General features: G+C 35.1%; 1 protein-coding gene and 1 long non-coding RNA gene across 3 annotated transcripts in view; both read right to left on the minus strand.

The window, feature by feature from the left end:
• Positions 1-7,212, minus strand: part of LOC104903426 (uncharacterized) — a 44,179-nt gene extending 36,967 nt beyond the window's left edge. The window contains exons 1-2 of one of the 2 annotated variants that reach the window (XR_007270177.2): positions 6,694-7,212; positions 5,358-5,432 (exon numbers count right to left, since the gene is read on the minus strand). Coding sequence is in view for 1 of the 2 variants with exons in the window: in XM_010691454.3 (XP_010689756.1) it covers positions 5,358-5,432; positions 6,694-7,020 (402 nt within the window). In the remaining variant the exon portion in view is untranslated. The remainder of the gene's footprint in view (positions 1-5,357; positions 5,433-6,693) is intronic. The other variant, XM_010691454.3, reaches the window with a different exon arrangement.
• Positions 7,213-15,710: 8,498 nt separating this feature from the next.
• Positions 15,711-18,643, minus strand: LOC125493863 (uncharacterized). The gene is made up of 3 exons (XR_007270179.2): positions 17,130-18,643; positions 16,925-17,025; positions 15,711-15,958 (listed from the first exon to the last, which is right to left on the minus strand). It is a non-coding gene; the product is annotated as an uncharacterized LOC125493863 (long non-coding RNA).
• Between the last annotated feature and the right edge of the window lie 958 nt (positions 18,644-19,601).

Consider the following 19,601-nt stretch of genomic DNA (forward strand, 5'->3'; position numbering starts at 1 on the left):
CTCCATCTCTTTCGTCACCGAAAACTTTTCTATGACAACCACTTGATCTTACCTTCTCCAGATTTGTAACCACCTCTTCGTCCCTCTCTGAATTTTTCTGGTTGTCTTCCTCCTCAAGCTCCTCTCGAAGTAACTTCAATTTTCGTTGGATTGGAGAGAACGCTTCATTGATTATCTTCACCAAATCTTCTTGAAGTTTCTCAAAACTTCTTCTCACGTTTTCCTCCACCTCTTTCGCGATTTCCTTTCCTATCTCCTTCATTTTCAGACCAGGAGCACTGGCAACTTCCATGGCAGAATTTTTTTTTTTTTTTTTTTTTTTTTTTTGTAAACACGAAAATCAGGCACTTAATCTCCCAGAATAGTGCTGCTCAGATACCATTTGCTAAGAACCAAGATGACTCTAAGCTAATTTCTCAGCATAACAACAGATTTAGAGGAATTAAGAAGAATTACTTATGAATATTGTAAGATAAAACTACTAAGATATGATTGTATTGATGATAAACACCGATTACAACCTAACCAACATTCGAGAGGTTGGAGCTCTCCCAAGTAATCATTTCTCTCACTAAACTTATCAATTTTCAAGATGCCTTTTCCCTTCTAACTCCTCTATATTTATACTACTCCCCTTAGCAAACTACCCCACTTATTCCCCAAGTAAACTAAAGAGATAATATCTAAAATACCCTCTCCCCTACAATATTAGTTCTTAGCATTACCGGCCCCCTAAACTTCCACCTTGTCCTCAAGGTGGGTCGTAATCATCACTAAATTCTGGCCCTTACTCGTATATTCAGTGTCTTGCAGCCCTTCAGTCCCCAAGCCTAGTTTATGCTTTAGCTCGTGTTGCTGCTCCTCCTCATAAAGTTCTCTGGCTCGAGTGAGTGCCTCCACTAGAAAGAAAAAGTCCTGGAAGTGATGAAGGAAAGAGTGTCTGAAATGGTATGGTGTGCTGCTGGTGTTATGGGCTTGTGGCTTGAAGGTTTTGGGTTTAAAGAGATGGAGTGGAGAAGTGAGTGAAGCTGTGGAAGAACTTAGGAAATTTGGAACTGGTGAGATGAAGAAAGTTGGGGTGGTGATCAAGTGGTCACAAGGAAGTGGAAGGCCGTGAGGTTGTGAAGTCAAAGTGAGAGTGGAACTGATAGTGTGGAAATCAGAAAAGGAATTTAGTGTAACAATTAAATGCTGGATGAGTTTAATGATATAAGGGCTGAAAATTTGGGTGTTAAGAAAGTGGGTCTGTGAGCAGTGGGTTTATATTTGAGACAGGAAGATTGGGCTGAGAGAATTTAGAAATGGTGCTGGCCCATGGACTCTCTTTTTTCAGTAATTACAAGATTGCCATTACTACCTCCTTCTAGCCATGGCTTCTTCTCTAAGCCAACCCAGACCTCACTCATCCTTCTTTGCTGCTCAAGTTCTGGAATCTTCTGCAATAAACCCCTCCATGAATGTCGTCCATCTTCATCACCAACATTTTGCCGGCAAGGAGATCTGAATCACCGGTGGATTTCTCATCGGAAAATGTTCCAGGTCCACCACTCGATCCATTGAGCCACATCTGCACTTCAGGACTACTCCTTCCTTCCCTCTTCAGGCCACCACAAGTGGCGGTTCCAACACCAAACTTCCAATTTCCGGCCAAATAACTAAGACCACAACCAGATCCACCTGTGAAAACATTTTTTTCCACCATCCAACATACAACCACTATCACATATATCTCCCAGAACCTCTAAACAACCACTACCAGATTTACTACCCGGCGAACCACCGAAGACAACGCCTGGAACTCCACCGGAACCACTTCCTCCGGCACCTCCTCTCTCAAAATATCCTCCAAGTGGACCACCACCGGACCCACTTCCACCGTTACCACTAGGTTCAAATGACTCTTCTCTTTCCTTTTCAAACAACCTTCTTCGACTGGAACCACCAAAACCACCGCGATTGTAGCCTCGGCCGGATCCGTAGCCTAGTGCACTTAACGTGCTTCCAGCTGCAACACAACCAGATTTGTTTATGGCACCACCCGATCCACCAGTATAACCCCCCGAAAAATCACCACGCCTTCTACTAGCCTTGTAACCTGCTCCCTCCAGAAGTTTCTTCCACAAGTGTGGTGACCGGATCTCATCTCTTTCGTCACCGAAAACTTTTCTATGACAACCACTTGATCTTACCTTCTCCAGATTTGTAACCACCTCTTCGTCCCTCTCTGAATTTTCTGGTTGTCTTCCTCCTCAAGCTCCTCTCGAAGTAACTTCAATTTCGTTGGATTGGAGAGAACGCTTCATTGATTATCTTCACCAAATCTTCTTGAAGTTTCTCAAAACTTCTTCTCACGTTTTCCTCCACCTCTTTCGCGATTTCCTTTCCTATCTCCTTCATTTTCAGACCAGGAGCACTGGCAACTTCCATGGCAGAATTTTTTTTTTTTTTTTTTTTTTTTTTTTGTAAACACGAAAATCAGGCACTTAATCTCCAGAATAGTGCTGCTCAGATACCATTTGCTAAGAACCAAGATGACTCTAAGCTAATTTCTCAGCATAACAACAGATTTAGAGGAATTAAGAAGAATTACTTATGAATATTGTAAGATAAAACTACTAAGATATGATTGTATTGATGATAAACACCGATTCACAACCTAACCAACATTCGAGAGGTTGGAGCTCTCCCAAGTAATCATTTCTCTCACTAAACTTATCAATTTTCAAGATGCCTTTTCCCTTCTAACTCCTCTATATTTATACTACTCCCCTTAGCAAACTACCCCACTTATTCCCCAAGTAAACTAAAGAGATAATATCTAAAATACCCTCTCCCCTACAATATTAGTTCTTAGCAGATCCATATAGCATTTAGGTGACAGTTTATCAAAGCCAAAACCTACAGAATCCTAATCGAAGTGGTTGAACCTAATTTTCCATGCCAGCTTCTATTAGTTGATGCCCAATAAAACCCTTGTAACATTTCCAACTAAGTCATTTGTTAATTAAGGTTTAATGTTTCCACTTTCCGGCTATGAAGCACAGAAACCTCCTGCTTCCGAAATCCTAACCATTTATGTGTCAATGATTCCCAAAAACATTTTCATTTCAAAAGCACCATACGGTTTTATGCAACATAGATGTTTAAGGGGGACTTTTAGGAGGGAAACAACCTCTAATAACTATGTTTAAAATAATCAGCGGGGAAGGAAGGTATCATTCTTTCTTCGTGGTTTGGTCTTTCCCCTTTTGTAGTGATGCAAGGACACTCAAATTGCTTGAAATTGTTGTAAATTCTTCTTCTCTCTTCTCCCTTCCTTTACTATCTTCATCTTCTTTTTATTATTAATCGTTTAATTTCCAGTTACTACAAACACATACAACACAAAAATCAGCAAATATTAACTTCTAGGTCAAAGGGGTAGTGAGCACCCTCTTCACATATTCTTTTTAAACAACTTGACATGTGATCTTTGATAAGTACAAATTCTAGCATAATTTAGTTGCATATTACGGTGCATTTTCATGTAACATTAGAGCATTTTACATTGCATTTATGCATATTTAGGTCCCTTTTTATAAGCTAGGGTGCTTTCACGAGTTGTTTGGTGTTTTGATGTAATTTCAGATACTTTGGACTCCTTTTTAAGGACATGATGATTAAGGCACTTGTATTACCATCAACACGATATATCATGTGCTCAAAACGGATTGGAATTGAAGAAGATGCAAAGGACTTTATGTACTTGTGCGAAACATGACAGCTTTCCAACGATATATTGCATGCGCCAAAAGGAGCTCCGTATCAAAAGTTATAACTGTTCGAAGTTGATTTGGGGAATCTGAGGATTACAAGGCAACGCATTCGTGTCATTTTTTACACGTCCGTGTCAGTCAAATTTCTTCAAGATAGTAGCTTATTTTCGTATATTACATTTTATGGTTACAGGTCAACCGTGTATGTCATTATTGACTAGTCTGTGTTGATCTGGTCCATGACGCGTATCGCGAACTCGATTTTATTATTTTAGGAAGTTATAAATACTCTTTTATTTGTTCAATGACGGAAGATAGTCTATTGTACACACTTTTTTAGGGTTTCTAGAGAGAAGTTAGAGAGAGAAACTTGTAGATCTTCATTGTTCTCCAAGACTCTACCTTTCTTCCATTAATTCAAGTACTTATTTTCTTCTTCTTTTCTCTTTGTTCTCTAATTTGTTTATTTATTTCAATTATGCTTGAGTAGTTCTTTTATCTATGGTTAAGTTGAACCCTAGTATGATTTAATTCATGATTATTTCTTTAAATTCTCATATTAATTGAATTATTCTTGCTTAATTGATTGTGCATATTCCAATACTAGATTAGGGATAATTAGTATTGTTATTATTCCATTGTCTTAATCACAACGGGAGTTGGGTTTTGACGGATTTGGGTATTTCAATTAAGGACATGAAATTCTCCACGTGAGTAGGAAGAATAGATTGTTAGGAAGTTAGAATGTCGCGTTTAATGTCTTTAATTTGCATGATTCCACGGGAATAGACTTGAGTGCTTATTAAGAAAGCCATAGATATTCAGGAGAGGTTTATGGTATTTATAGGGTGAACTTTTTTGAACATTTAATTGATTAGTTTGGGGTAGAAATTATGATTGTATCAATTCATGCTAGTGGGATACTTAACTATAGATTCTTCTATTTATATATTGATTAGTATAGTTTATTCAACCACTATTGATATTAAATTTCCTTTAGCGTTACCACTGTTTAAGAGCTAATCATAGAACAACTTTCTCTCTGTGATATAGTTAGGAGGTTTAGTTAGGTTATTTAATTTTGTTAGGTGTGCGACACGCCTATCAATCTTCTACTCTTTCGGGGAGGCAAGCGAAACCATAGACATTAATGTAAACTAGAGGAAGGAACTTAAAATCATACACAGGCTTCCATAAGCAAAGCTAAGATCAAAGCACAATTGAAATTGACAATCAACCACCAAATTCAATTTCAGTATTTCTCGTAACCTAGCTTAATTTGATCCAATTCACCAATAGCGAGCCATTGTGTATACTCTAAAGTGAAGGTTATACATCTTAAGAAAGAATATTCATCACAAGCCCGCCTGCCCCCAATCTGTTTATTGACGCTTACAAAGCAGTTTCCAAATTACACAATGAAGGCTTCATACAATCATCCCAATTGTGTTTTTATGGTAAGTACAATCCTTTCATTTATGACCTCATGGTACGTCATAATGATTTCTTTATCTAGGTTTAATGAGCTAAACTAGTATGATATTTTCAGCATAATTTTCACAAATGAAAGATGTGTATACTGAAACAATATTAAATACATACCTCCCCACCAAAGTCTGCATGTCCAGGCGTGTCAACCATGTTCAGATCCTTCTCCTTCCATGGAACAGATGTGACCTGCATTATCAGAAAAAAAAAAGTTTCTTAGTGGAAGATTACTAAAATGAATGGGAAATTCGCTTTTCTTAGTGGATTAGAGGAAGAGGTGTACATTGAGCATTCTCGGGTTTATATGGTCAATGAAGATAAAATATTTACAATTTAAAACAAGCACCAAAAGAGTGGAATAGTCATCTAGACAAAACAATGGATTTTCAAGGTGCATTCATGAGTAATCAATTTATGTGAAAGCACTAATGTTTTATATGAAATTATGAATGCATCTATATGGATGATCTTATATTTCCAGGACGTAACACTAAAATATCTAAAGATTACCAGAAAAAACATGGAACGTGAACCATGTCCTTTATCTGGGCATTAAAGTGGTACAATTTGACGATGGAATTTTCAGCTCATAAGAAGCATATGTTGGATTATGCTCCAAAATTAGTCAAATAGTTTTTCTAATAGGTAGGACTAGTTGCTAATAATTAGTTAGTGGGCTAACAAGTAGTGGTCTACATAATGGTCTATTTAGTGGGATAAAAGTAGTGGGTTAAGTAGTGGACATGTTACTAGTAGTGTTTTGTAAGCCTATAAAAGGCACTTATTATATTGAAATTAATTGAGAAAGTTTAATGCAAAACTTCTTCATATTTTATTCAATCTCCTCTCTACTCTAAAAACTATCATGGTATGAAAAATATATAAAAATGTAGTCTTTTTAATCCTCTCCAAGTTTCTCTCTTTCCTCCTCTAAAAATTCAACAGCATATACCGGAGGAGTATTCAAGAAATTTAATATGTTAATTGTTAATCCAGTGAGCACCCAAATGGCATGTAGGATAAGAATGTCCAAGAATGAGCCTGATGGATAAAATGTGAATCCAACTGTACTCAAGAGCTTGGTAGGAAGGTTAATCCATTTAACTAGTAATCGACCAGACACCTTATTTGTTGTCGAGCTAATTAGTTGCTCTATAGAGAATCCATCGACTTCTCATTTGAAAGCAGACAAGCATCAAAGAGAATCCTCCGATACTTAAAAGGCATATTGGATCACGGGTTGTTGCATTCTATACTTCACATGATTTCAAGCTCAAGAGATATTGTGATAGTGATTTTGCTGGAGATATTGATGACCAAAAGAGCATAACTTGTTTTGTGTTTCTACAAGAAGGTGATGTTTCATTGAGCTATAAGTTCACAATTGTTATAAGTTAATGAATCAAAAACAACTGTCAAAAAGATACGAAAAAGGTTTGTGAGAAAGAACCTTAGAAGCGATAGTGATTCCTCGCTCGCGCTCAAGGCTGATAGAATCCATAGCGCGTTCATGGGGGATATCAGCGCCGCATTGGCGGAGAAGTCGGTCCATAAGTGTAGTTTTTCCATGGTCGACGTGCGCAATCACAGCGACGTTGCGAAGGCGTGAAGGGTCGAGTGACGGGTCGAGGTTTCCGCCGGCGGATGCGGCGGCGGATGCGGCGGAGAAAGATCGAACGAGAGGAAAAGTGCAAGGGTTTAAGTAGGGTTTGCTTTTGATGGTGGCGTTTTTAGTGGCAGCGGAGAATAAAGAACGGAGGAGTGGACCACACACCATTTTTTCTCTCTTCTCTTTCAGCTGTCAAGCGGCAGCTAGAAAGAAGAAGAAATGGAGGGAGGAAAGAAGGAAGATTTTAGGAATTTTGGGTGGTGATGAAATATAAAACCCCTCGACTGGGTTTAAGATCTAGGCGATCTTTTGTTTTTGTTTTTGTTTTTGTTTTTGTTTTTCTTTACTTTTTATTCTTGTTCACTAGACTTCATCCTAGTCAAAAAGCCCATAACGGTATCTATATATACTAATTGTTGGTCTGCGCACTATTACGCACGCCCCTCAAGAACGCGAAAATTATTATGAATAGCTCTATACAAAATTAAATGAAATTAATTTGAGAACTTTAAAATGTAGGTAAGATAATAAGGCTATTAAATTATATTACATATATGCTTTGTTAGTGCAAACCGTTTGTGGGTAACAAAATTGCCTAAGGTTTTGTGTCTTCTCTAATTTGATATATCTATTACAATCAATAAATCATGCATAGCAGCAGTAGAGATTAGTTTATATTAGGCAGTGATTAACTTTAGAGGACACATTGTTAATAGGGAGCATTAGGTTGTAGAGCAAAATAGCAAGCAGAAGGGCCTCTTAGCTGGGTGATGGAGCACCTTAATTGCTTGGCTCATTAGCAGCACCAGTGGGTAGGACATCAACATCCTGTTGTGCAGCAAGAGAGCAAAATTTAATTAATGAGATTAATAGTTACTATCGTGGCGAAAATATCTTGATAATGTAATCTTGGAGTTGGACTAACCAAAATAGTAGAATTACAAGCTAAAAACAGCAACGAAGAAAAGACAGCTAGCTAACTATAGACAAAGGTTCAAGATCCCACCTAAAGCTCACAACCATTACAAACTTTCTCCAAAATCTTGGAGTTCCCTCAGAGAAAAACACTTACAAAAAGTATAATGTTTAGAAACATCGTTTGCATACATGGAACTACTTCAGGAGATATCTAATTCATCTATATATTGTACACTACTATCACAAAATTATCTGGAAACCATTTTGTTTTTTTCAAGGAAAATAGACTCAGGATACTATTAACAAGGATTTCCGAGCAATCTTTGCTTTTAATAGATTAAAGAAAAGAAAATTATGATGTTTCTTTTTTTTTTACTACCTTTATGTTTACTTTATTTGTAAGGGTTGTGAAGGTGAGCTAGACAAGGTTCTTCTCAGGCACTTTTTCACAATATGGGTCATTTTCTTATCTATTACAGATTCTCCTCTAAGATTAACGAGATTAATCTCCTAAGCTAAAGGCAAGGTAATCTCACAAAAAAAAATTATTGACGTCTCTAAGCTATAATGAAACTTTCTCAAGGTTAAATGTTTTTTATGTGCATTGCGTTTAGAATAGAATTATATTTCAACCTACGAATTACCTTCTCCTTCCTTCTCCGTATCTCTCTTGAATTGAAGGATTAAATGAGTAAGAAATTCCCATGAAAGGTGAGTGAGGAGAGGAATCTTTAGAGTAAATCTATACAGTGGAGTAGAAGAGTCATTTTTTTCATTTTTATTTTGCATTGATTCCATTTTTTCCTAAAAATAGAGAGCGAGTAGAAAGGAAAGAATGGAATTATATTTATTCAATAATAAATAAGGTCAAATAACTCTACTCTTCTCTCCAAACTCGACTCTTTCTTTTTCATTTTAATATTCTTTTTTTCCCTCTCTTCCTCAACCTCTAAACTTCAGATCGATCTTCTTCTCAACTCTTATATGCTCATTTTCCCTATACTATACCTTTCTCCATCCTTCTCACTATTCTCCCCTTCTTTCATATTACCATCATTTTTTCCCAAAAAGAAACTCAAATGAATATAATATTCTCCTACAAGTGCTTACTCCCTTATATTTATTAAGTGAAATGTTTACGTTTTGTAAAAATTGTCTCAAATTCACTCTCTATCTTCCTCAAAAGAACGGCGGAAGTTTATCATATAATACAATGGATATTAGACATGCTCCTTAAACGCCCTAATTTTCTCCTTAATATCTCTATATATATATATATTATATTGGAAAAATTTACAATAAAGGTGTAACAGCCCAATTCCCGAGCTACTAGTTAAATACACTTAAGATTCACTAATCACAATCAATGCTTAATAAGCCTCGAATTAAATATTTACTCGAAGCGGAAACATAACCTATAAAACAATCCTGGACCTGTGGGTTATTGACGCACAAAACAAAATCCTTTATATAAGACTTCAATAATACAGTCATTCAATCTCAAATTCCATGACAAAAATCCATATTGTAAGTCATTCTAAATAAACTATTCTATATACAAGCTTAGATATCTGGCTTTATCCCATAGTACACAACTCGAATCATAACTTTGCTCTCAGCTCGATTCTGGCTCCCAATACAATCCTGCAACAAAGTTTGACTCTGCCACCCACCAAGTGACAGGCCACAAAAATGACAACACTATCAGCAAACCTGAGTACACACTGTGCAACAGAAAATACAAGTTTAGGTGTATTTTGAAAACTAATACATAGTTATAATAACAAATAATCACATTCAACTCGGTTACTATAGTTCACAAAATCAGCTCGTTTGGCATGAACGCAAATGGAGAGGGGTACCACGCAGTACTAGCTGTCTCCAAACTATTGAGGGTCGTCATTCCACCTTTTATTGTTATGCTTGCAAGACTTAACCGGACATGTCCTATAACGCCAAGAATTCGTCCTTCCTGGAAGGCAACAGTTAGGGACTCTACCCGCCCTAACTCAGGTGCATGTTCATGCCTCACTTTCATATTTATAATATAAGATATTTAAGGATTCATACTTTAATCCTCAATACTCACAACTCTTATCAACTCATTCTTAATACTCAGAACTCTTATCAACTCCTTTCAATTACCCTTACTTTGATAGTTGAGAAGATTTAGAGTTTTCATACTTGAAACTAGTTTTTTTAACATAATAACTTTAATGACATTAGCTACATCGACTAGCATCCCAATTCCAACAACATAATTTCCATCATAATTCCGAATGATACTTCACTCCAAAATCATCCTCCAATAATAACAATAATCAATAACCAAACTTAGACTAATCTAAACTAGAAATCATAATCATAACTAATTCCCAATTTAGAGCTCCTTTACGACTGTGATCTATAATCATTCTCAAACCAAACTCATGAATAATCCTAACATATACTAACTCACCCATAACAAGCTACGCAAAATCCCTTCATTATTCTTCTCCTTAAAGAAACTAATTAGACTCTAGTAACTCTAAAACAACATCAACATAACAACTCCACCTCAATCATCACAATTACTCCACAAGTCCATGTACTAAACACATTCCATTTAGAAGCATAATCGTAATGACTTAGTGTATAAGTGTTGTTTAGGTCAAATAAAACATCTCTAATGAACCTTAGCATGCTATATCCCTGTTATATATTCAATATAGACATAATAAAAGACACATCATAAGTAAATTCATTTCATAAACATGCTTTACACTAGAAAGAAACAATCACTTAACTATAGGTATGGAAATCTCTAGGTTAAAACCAAACTAAGTGTGTACCTTCACTAAAGATGCTTAAGTCAACGAAACTCCTTAATCCAATTGATTAACTAGTCCTACAGCTTCTTTTGAATATATAAAATGCTAAAGATTAGTTTCAACAAGCTTATAGATATGAAAAACTAAGCTTAAACACAAGAGGTGTAATCTGTTGAACTTACAGCAACTTATGTGATCTTTCAGCAAGGTTTTCTATATGAGTTTAGAGTATAAAGATTGGAACCAAAGCTTGAACTACTTTGCATGGATGTCTAGAAGAGTTATATGTGAAGAAAAGTGGGCGTCCAAGAGGAAGAAATAAGAGAAAAGAGACAAAAACCCAGAATAAACTTTTATAGTCTATTCTGTCGGTACCCATGAGGGAGGGAAACCTCTTCTGGGTGAGGTCAGTTTCTTGGAGTTTCTGGGTGATTCTTACTTTAGGTGTTAGCCTTAGGTGTTGTCTTTCATGCATACAAAAGGTTTTGAGAGATCGACACTTAAGCACCTGATAAGAGGCATTCTTTGAGGATAGGTCTGAACTGATATTTCAGCTGGCCAGTTTTTACAATGTAAGCAATTTACCCTATTGATCCACGTAATTCATGGGAATAAATGACCATTTTAACCTTAAGACATCCCAAGCATGTCATATATCAAGTTTGGTTAGGTTCTGAGCTCGGATTCATCCCCGAAAGGCTCTTTAGCTGGAAATTCATCGTTACCCGATAAAACAATCTCCATATAATTTTCACAATCTTAATGTTTAAGGCTCTCAAGGACTTTCTAACTTATGTATTGGTTCTCAAAGCTTTCTTAACCATTAAGAATGATAATGCTTATCAACAAGCTTCCTTAACCATTAAGAATGATAGTGCTTATCCACAAGCTTTCTTAACCATTAAGAATGATGGTTCTTATCCACTTTTGTCCTAGTATGACGTTGGAGACAAATCTAACTACTTAAAGGACCAAAACCTGATGAAGACTTAATATAACTAACAAAATATTTGAACCTGCTTAAAAATTCAGGCTATTACACTCTACCACCCTTAAAATAAATTTCGTCCTCGAAACATCAAAATATAAACTCATAGATCTACCTTAAGTATCCATATATCAAGCACTACAGCCTCCGATAGTCTTTACTAAGTTTCTATGAAAAAGTTATCGATATTCCCAACAAATAGATTTCATGTAATACCCCATATTCTCAAGTATTTATTTATTAATTAAAATATTTATTTTCTAAAATAAATATTTTAAGCAAAGGGTATTTTAGCAATTTCACTCATTTTAAATTATTTTGGTGCAATGGCGCCAAAATTGGATTTGTTAAACTTTTGGTTTCAAATCCTAGTCAAAATTATTCAAAAAAAACCAAAAAAAAAAAAATTTTTTTTTGGCCATTATGTTTGACGGGATTGTGAAGTAAATGGGGAGTTTTGTTTTCCAAATTTATGATGAAGGTTACAAATCTTGGTTTAATCTCCTAATTTATGGTGAAGGTTACAAACTCTTTAATTTTGAAAATTAAGTACTACCTATTCTACTCCATAAATACCCACACCTTTAGCCATCTTTTCCACACAAAAACTTTGGAGAATCCATACTTCAAGGTTCTTCTTTCTCTTCTTATCTGTTCTAGTTTTATATTTCTTATTCAAGTTCTAATTTTCTTTGGGTTAAGAAAAGAAAAAGATTTTCCATGTTTCTTACTCAAAAATATTATGCTCATGATAGGTAGGTTATTCATGTTTACATTCATGATTAGGTTCATGTGATAAGTTACTTATTAGATTTTTATTATTGGTTTGTTAGGAGATCATTAGAGATTAAGACTAAGTGGAGATACTAGTATACTTTTTGTGCAAGATCAAGGTACGTTATGTAGCTAGATTTTTTAAAATGTGGTTTATATGATACAGTTGTTTATTGATTTTATTGGTTAGAAATTTGGTTTAAAATGGTTACAATGTTTTATTATTCACTCTTGAAAGTGAAAAGAATGAATGATTTTATCAATCATTTTTATATAGAATTTTGTTATCCTTTTTGGAAAATTAAATTATTTTTACAAGGAAAGGTTGATTGGTTTTTATGAACTTTGAATGTTCAAAAAGTTGTTTATGAGGAAAGGAGGTTTATTCATGACTTACAAGTCATATTATTATTATTTCCGCTTGATTAATATCAAGAGATTCAAAGTCCACTTGTTGGCAATTATAGTTACCCCTTGATATAGCTCCGTGATGGGATGACTAGCTTGGGGGGTGTGCACACTTAGCAAAATAGAAGGGGAGATAAGAAGAGGAATTGTTTTCAGGATTATTTTTAATCCAAGTTGTTTGGAAAGAGTTTATTCTTAAAAGGTTATTCTTGAATTACTATTCAAGTGTTTGGAAAGAGTTTGTTCTTAAAAGGTTGTTCTTGAATTATATTCAAGTGTTTGGAAAGAGTTTGTTCTTAAAATGTTATTCTTGAATTATTATTAAGTGTTTGAAAATAGTTTATTCTTAAAGAGTTATTCTTGAATTATTGGTGATGGAGTTTTCGAAATGAAAAATTATTGCGAACTAACAAATGTGTTTAGACCTGGCAAAGTTAGTCCTGATCCGAAAATCCGGTCCGAAATATCCGATCCGTGGTCCGATCTGGGTCCGAACGAGACGGTCTGAACCTTGATCCGAATCCGAAACGGTCCCGATCCGGTCCGAATCCCGATCCGAAATAATCTTGATCCGAAACTCATCCGAAATCCGAATGATCCGATATAATCTTACCCGATCCGAAACAGATCTAAAACTGATCCGAACCGAAGGTAAAACGATCCGAAATTATTGGTTTCTATTAGGCTTTGATCCGAAATACCCGAAACTTACCCGTTTTCTTATATAAAAAAATATCGTTGGCATAAGTATTCCATTCATTCCACCATAGTCCGATTCCGATCTGAAATAATAGTCCGAATGATGACCCAATCCGAAACGATCTGATCCGGTCCGATCCCAGTCCGAATGTAACTTGATCCGAAAACGGTCCGTTCTGAATTGGTCTGGTCCGATTCCGATCCGAAATAATAGTCCGAACGATGACCCAATCCGAAACGGTCCGATCCGGTCCGATCCCAGTCCGAATGTAACTTGATCCGAAAACGGTTCGATCTGAATTGGTCCGGTCCGAATCCGATCCGATTGGTCCGATTGCCAGGTCTAAATGTGTTACTTATCTAGTACATTTCGTACTCAGTTTTATACTGACACGTATTTTCTTTTTCCTATTTGGCTTTGCCCTATTTACCTTTTTGGTAAGCAGATTTGCAGGTGAATTTTGGATGTGCATGGGAGCATATTAGGAAGGGGATCTTCACCTAGATTAGAGTGTTTCATTTATTTTGAGTATTGAGATAATATTTACTTTTATTAATAAAGAAGTATTATTATTTTTGGTTAAAGTCTTCCGCTGCAAGTTATTTTGGTTAGTTAGTAGTTGGTTGCCGAAAGCGTATTAGTCACGTGGCGGTAATACTTCTAAATTACTCAAATATTATTTATCTAAAAGTGAGTAATTTGGGGGTGTTACATTTCAAATATCCTCATATTACAACTTTGAATTCCATACTCTTATTCCCAAAGTTTTACATAAATCTAGACTCTTATTTTTATTCTATAGCTCAAAACATGAACTCTAATTACCCAAGTAACAAACACACATTCCCAACGATCTTTTGCCCCGCTATGTGGCTAACTCAGCGCACGGTCGTAGGGTTGCTCTGATACCATTTGTAACGACAGCCCGATTTCACGGATTCGAAGGGGAAAAATAGTCAATCCACTGTTCCTAAGAACAGTAACCAGACTTGTGGCTTTTTAATGGGTAATAGATATATATCAAAGAGCATTTTTTGGCAATCAGAGTTTTGGAGTAAAAAGAGGGTTTTATACCACTTTTAGAGTTTTGACTAGTCAAAAACTGTAAAAAGGGTGTTTGGTAAAAGAGAGTTTTAGATATAGTTTTGGAATAAAAACTCTCAAAATGAAAAAGCTCATAATATGAGCTTTTTCTTTAGAGGATTAGGTAAAAGTATGTTCAATGACTTTTTTGGCTCTAATGATAATACTACACTTATGTATTAAAATGTCTATGAATGTCATTTTATACAAACAAATGACAATAAAATTTTAGTAATCAGCTAATTGTTTCCAAACACATTTATCAAAAAAGTTGTCAAATCTGCTAAAGAAAAAGTTAAAACTCTAACAACAAACTCTAAACTCTAACAGCTAAACTTTAAACTCTAATTTGCCAAACAAGACCAAAGTACATTTTGCTTAAGTATCACAACCTCATTTAATTTGCCAAATGTCATCTTCACACTTAATATATTGCCGCGTGGAAGATAGTTTGTGGCTATGTGTAGCGATAACTGATGACCTATGGTCGGATTTCCCTATTTCTTTAAATAAGGAAGGCCATGATCAACGCCTCAAATCATGACTCAAATCAATACTTCCAAATTCACAAATTCAAACGATACATTTCAACATTCTATATAAATAAAGGAAAGCAACTGAATAATTCAAGCCCAATGAGCACAAGCTAGAACGAAGCAAAGGAATTAAAAAAACATAGGTGAGGAGAAACAATTAAATAAGAACAGAACAGCTCGCGTCAACAACTAATCAATAACACTAGTGAAAAAAGCCTATCTGATGCGGTCAAAATCGGGTTTACTGATGCGGTTTTGGTCCGCATCAGGTGGGCTCACAACAGATCCCATTTATTTACTGTTCCGGTCCAAAACTGGATCAATAAATGATTTACTAATGCGGTTCTGAAGGAAAACCGCGTTAGTTAATCTATTAACTGTGCTGCAGTTTTGACCCAAAATCACAGCGGTAAATGATTAACTGTTGCAGTTTTGGGTCAAAACTACAGCGGTTGACCACCCCTAAAACCAATTTTTTTTTTTTTTTGCATTTTTTCATTATTAATCAATACAAAAATAATAATATATATCAATAATCATTTTATTAAGCATATTATGCTCAATTGAAGCATACACATAAATAATTAGCATAGAATATTTACATATTTTTAGTATCTACTATACTCTAATATACATAAGTATTCCAATAACTTTCTTGTTGATCTTTGCATACAGTCTAGTTTCTTTAGATCTTGAGCTCCATGAAATAGTTCAACCTCTACACTTTAGAATAACGTTCTGTTACAAAAAAAATGAAGTATGACATAGCAGTAAACTTTTACAAAAAAAAAAGTATAATGTTCAACTTCTACACTTTAGAAGTAATAAAGTGACCAGCTGATCTCAGTCGCTAACTATCTGACACATCTCTACCATTGCTATATACAGCCTGCAGAAACATGAAGAAAGGTAAGAAATCTTTAATTTTGTACATTAGCTTATGTTATCACAAATAAATGTTGCCAAGTAAGATTGATGTACAAAATAGCATGAAATAACTTCTCCCCCTATAATTACATATCATTACTATGATTGAAAAATAAACCAAAAAGTGCACAAGATGACAGAGAAGTGGAAGATTAAAGTTGGTAATAACAATAAATATAGGGTTAAAAAGACCCCAGACCATATTAAGAAAGGGGAAAATATGGTGAGGAATACAGATTCTAGCCTTGTCAAGGAATTGCCACTTCCACACACTACACATCCTAGAAAATAACTACCGAAGCGATTCCTCTACATTAAGACTTAGAACCTTAAACACTAAGATAACTCTCTTCTGTTTGGTTAATCTATTCAATCTTGCATTAGCGTATACATTGTGTTTTACATGATTGTTAGTACATGGACCCTACCATAGCTTATTACATAAATGGGTTTCACAATAGCTAAAAATATCCCAAATTGCCTAAATATATTTCCTTGAATTCTTCTCTGCAACTTTAGGGCTCTGTGATCATTTAAGTACCAAAGAAGCTTACTTGACACCCAACCCACCTAACAAGTGTGTCGAAAGAAGGTTCTTAAGTTACTATAGCTCTTACAGAAGCTTAAACTCTTCCTGGCAAAATTCATATGGCACATCGACATAAGTAAATTCAAGGACTTTTTTTCGTCTGAAAAAGAGCATGAATTTTTTAGTTGGTAAAGATCCCAAAAACAGCATCATTATACAGAAAAGTTGATCCTGTATCCAAAAATGGTAGAGGAAGAAAAAGATTAGGCAGAGCAATACCCCTAACCAGTTCAAACTATATACTGAGATAAGATGTAATTTAAACCTGCAAACCAAGAATAATAAGAACTCAATGAAACACAATATCTAAAAGCACCGCATTCAACCAAAATAACATACCTTGTGTTTGTATTGTCTAATGAAGAAACACGAGTCTTATCAGTAAAGGTTTTGATTATGCCATTTCTTTCTTATCTTGATAGCTCATTTACGTCTTGAATCTAGGAAATATATTAGATTAAATAAAACAGCTTTATTATATATCAAGGGAGAGTAAGTAAGAATAAGGAACCAGATCATAGATCCTCCAAGTTCCTTCACCTACCTTGTTAAGTAACTAAAACTTCGCATCTTTTCAAGAGCAGTGGTCACAATGTTGAGAAATGGCCAAGCAATGCTAATGTTGGTTGTTGCTTTCTTCCAGATTTGTGATAAGCAGATTCACCATCTGGAATCTCATTTTTTTTTTGGGGGGGGGGGGCATAAGGAGTTAGAGAACTAATTACCATTAAGATTAGATGTAAGCATATGAATCAATTTAAGCATTAAATAGCTACCTGCAACCTAAGGGATTCCTTTGTCACTTGAAAATAAGGTAATGAAACTTAATTTTCGTAATTTACCACGTAACAAATGGCACTAATCACATAAGCACACCGAAAAACAGAGACCAACACCATAAACACAAGTTACAAGGTTGGAGAAAAGACTGAAGAGTTATGAATAGTTTTAGCAATAGAAAGGTTATACATGTATCCTTTTGCTAAAAATCCTTAGCGTAAGATCAGTAAGATTTATATATTGTTAAACGACAAATCCATGCCAATGAAAATCTTCATTTAACCAAATTCAAAACCTCAAAATACAGTTAGTATATTAAAAATTGAATCAAAATAATTAATGACCAAACTAGTACCATTTGAAAAAAAATGATTAAATTTCAATGAGTAAGAAATTAAATAGAACAAAAATGTGTATCATGAACTTAAAATCGGCATACCTTTCTTTATGGCAACCTAAATAGGAATTACCAATTAATCCCACAAAATTAAAGACCACAACTTTGATTGAATGAAGAAGATAGAGGCATAGAGCTCATAAAACATATAACTAGAAAATTCAGCTTTTAAGAAGAAGAAAAAAAGTCCTCAAATTGTCAACAAACACCAGCAACAAACCCCAACCATCCTAAATTGGAATTCTAGGGCAATACTATCATATCATAAAAATCAATTCAAGTACCCTAATTCCATTAATTCGAAAAAATCAAAAAAATTGCAAAACTGAACATTCTTCAAAGTCGAAGTACTTGAATTGATTTTTAAAAAGCATTTTTTTTTAAGAATGTTTTACTCAGTTCATGATCGGAATTTTTAATCAGTTTATAATCACTTCATTAAATTAAGATAAAAAAATGCCTCCAACAAAGCAATTCAGCAAATTAATTAGTTCATGATTACTCAAACACGAAATATAAACCCTAGAATTCGATTCTCACACTACAAAAACTCACAAAGCAAGAAATTAGAGAAGAAGAGAGACAAAATCAGACCATAGTGAAATCGAGAAGGGAGAAATCTATGGCTGAAAACCTTGACGGCGACGGAGCAATCTTAATCCTGTTTGATGTTGGTCCATTTTGTGCTGGGTCTGCGAAAAATCCGATCACTTGAATGAGAGGATGAGAAATGAGGGATTTAGTGACAAGGAATTTAGAGGGGACGAAGATCGAAGAAAATGAGAGTGGACGTTTGAGAGAGCGAGTTAGGGTTTCATGAGGCGAGAGAGTGGTGGCTGGGAAGATCAGAGGACAAAGAGAGGAGAGAGGAGAGAGGAGAGAGAGAAGAGGGTGTGAGGCTGGGAAAAAAATGGGCCACACATTTATTTAAAACTAGGCCACAAAGAAAATGGGTCACAAGAAACTGGGCCACCCGATTTATTTTTAGAAAAAATAAGAAAATCTGATGCGGTCCACCAAACCGCATCAGATTTTAAAAAATCGCATCAGTTTTTTTAATCTGATGTGGTCCACAAGAGGACCGCATTAGATTGTCCTCCAACCTTCCTCTCCCATTTTTTATGTTGATTTTTGAATGCGGTTTTACAAAAATTGGATATATTACTAAGTGACATAAGGTTTTTTCCTCTAGTGCAAGTATAATACGCAGTTCCGCAATCCGCATGAGAAACTCCTAGCATATATTGCGAATCAAAGAGAGTTAAATAAAACAACAAAAGGGGATATTTCTCCTTCTCTTATATCTGATGATTGATATTGCCACGAAGAACTAAACTAAAAATAGAAAAAATGGGGATAGAGAACTAAATTGAAAATAAAAAAAAAATTATCAAGCGTGAGATGGACAAACTGTTGTCATGGGGATAAAAATAGAGGTTGAGATGAAGCAAATCAATTGTAAATGGGGAATGACAATGCAAGTTGTTGACTCACAGTCTCACATAAGATAAGTTGTGAGTAGAGATGAAGATCGTTGGTAAAAAAGATGAAAACATTAAAAAGATTAAGGAGCTGTAATCTAGGTGATGGGTGATGACGTGCTGGGAACAAGGAGAGAGATAACAAACAAGGTTTGCTTTTTTGTTTTTCCAACTCTAAAGTATTTTGAAGTTGCATTAATATTTTGAGATGACATCCATGATTTCATGATAAATCATTAGTTGCTCATCAGTTAAACCTGAAAATAACTTATCTTGCTCAGTTGTTAACGCTGCTATATCATAAGAAAGCTCATCAAGGATAAGCTTATTTTGTCATTCAAAAATGACCAGTTCATCT

This window comes from Beta vulgaris, chromosome 9 (genome assembly GCF_026745355.1).
Source record: "Beta vulgaris subsp. vulgaris cultivar EL10 chromosome 9, EL10.2, whole genome shotgun sequence".
Lineage (NCBI taxonomy): Eukaryota > Viridiplantae > Streptophyta > Magnoliopsida > Caryophyllales > Amaranthaceae > Beta > Beta vulgaris.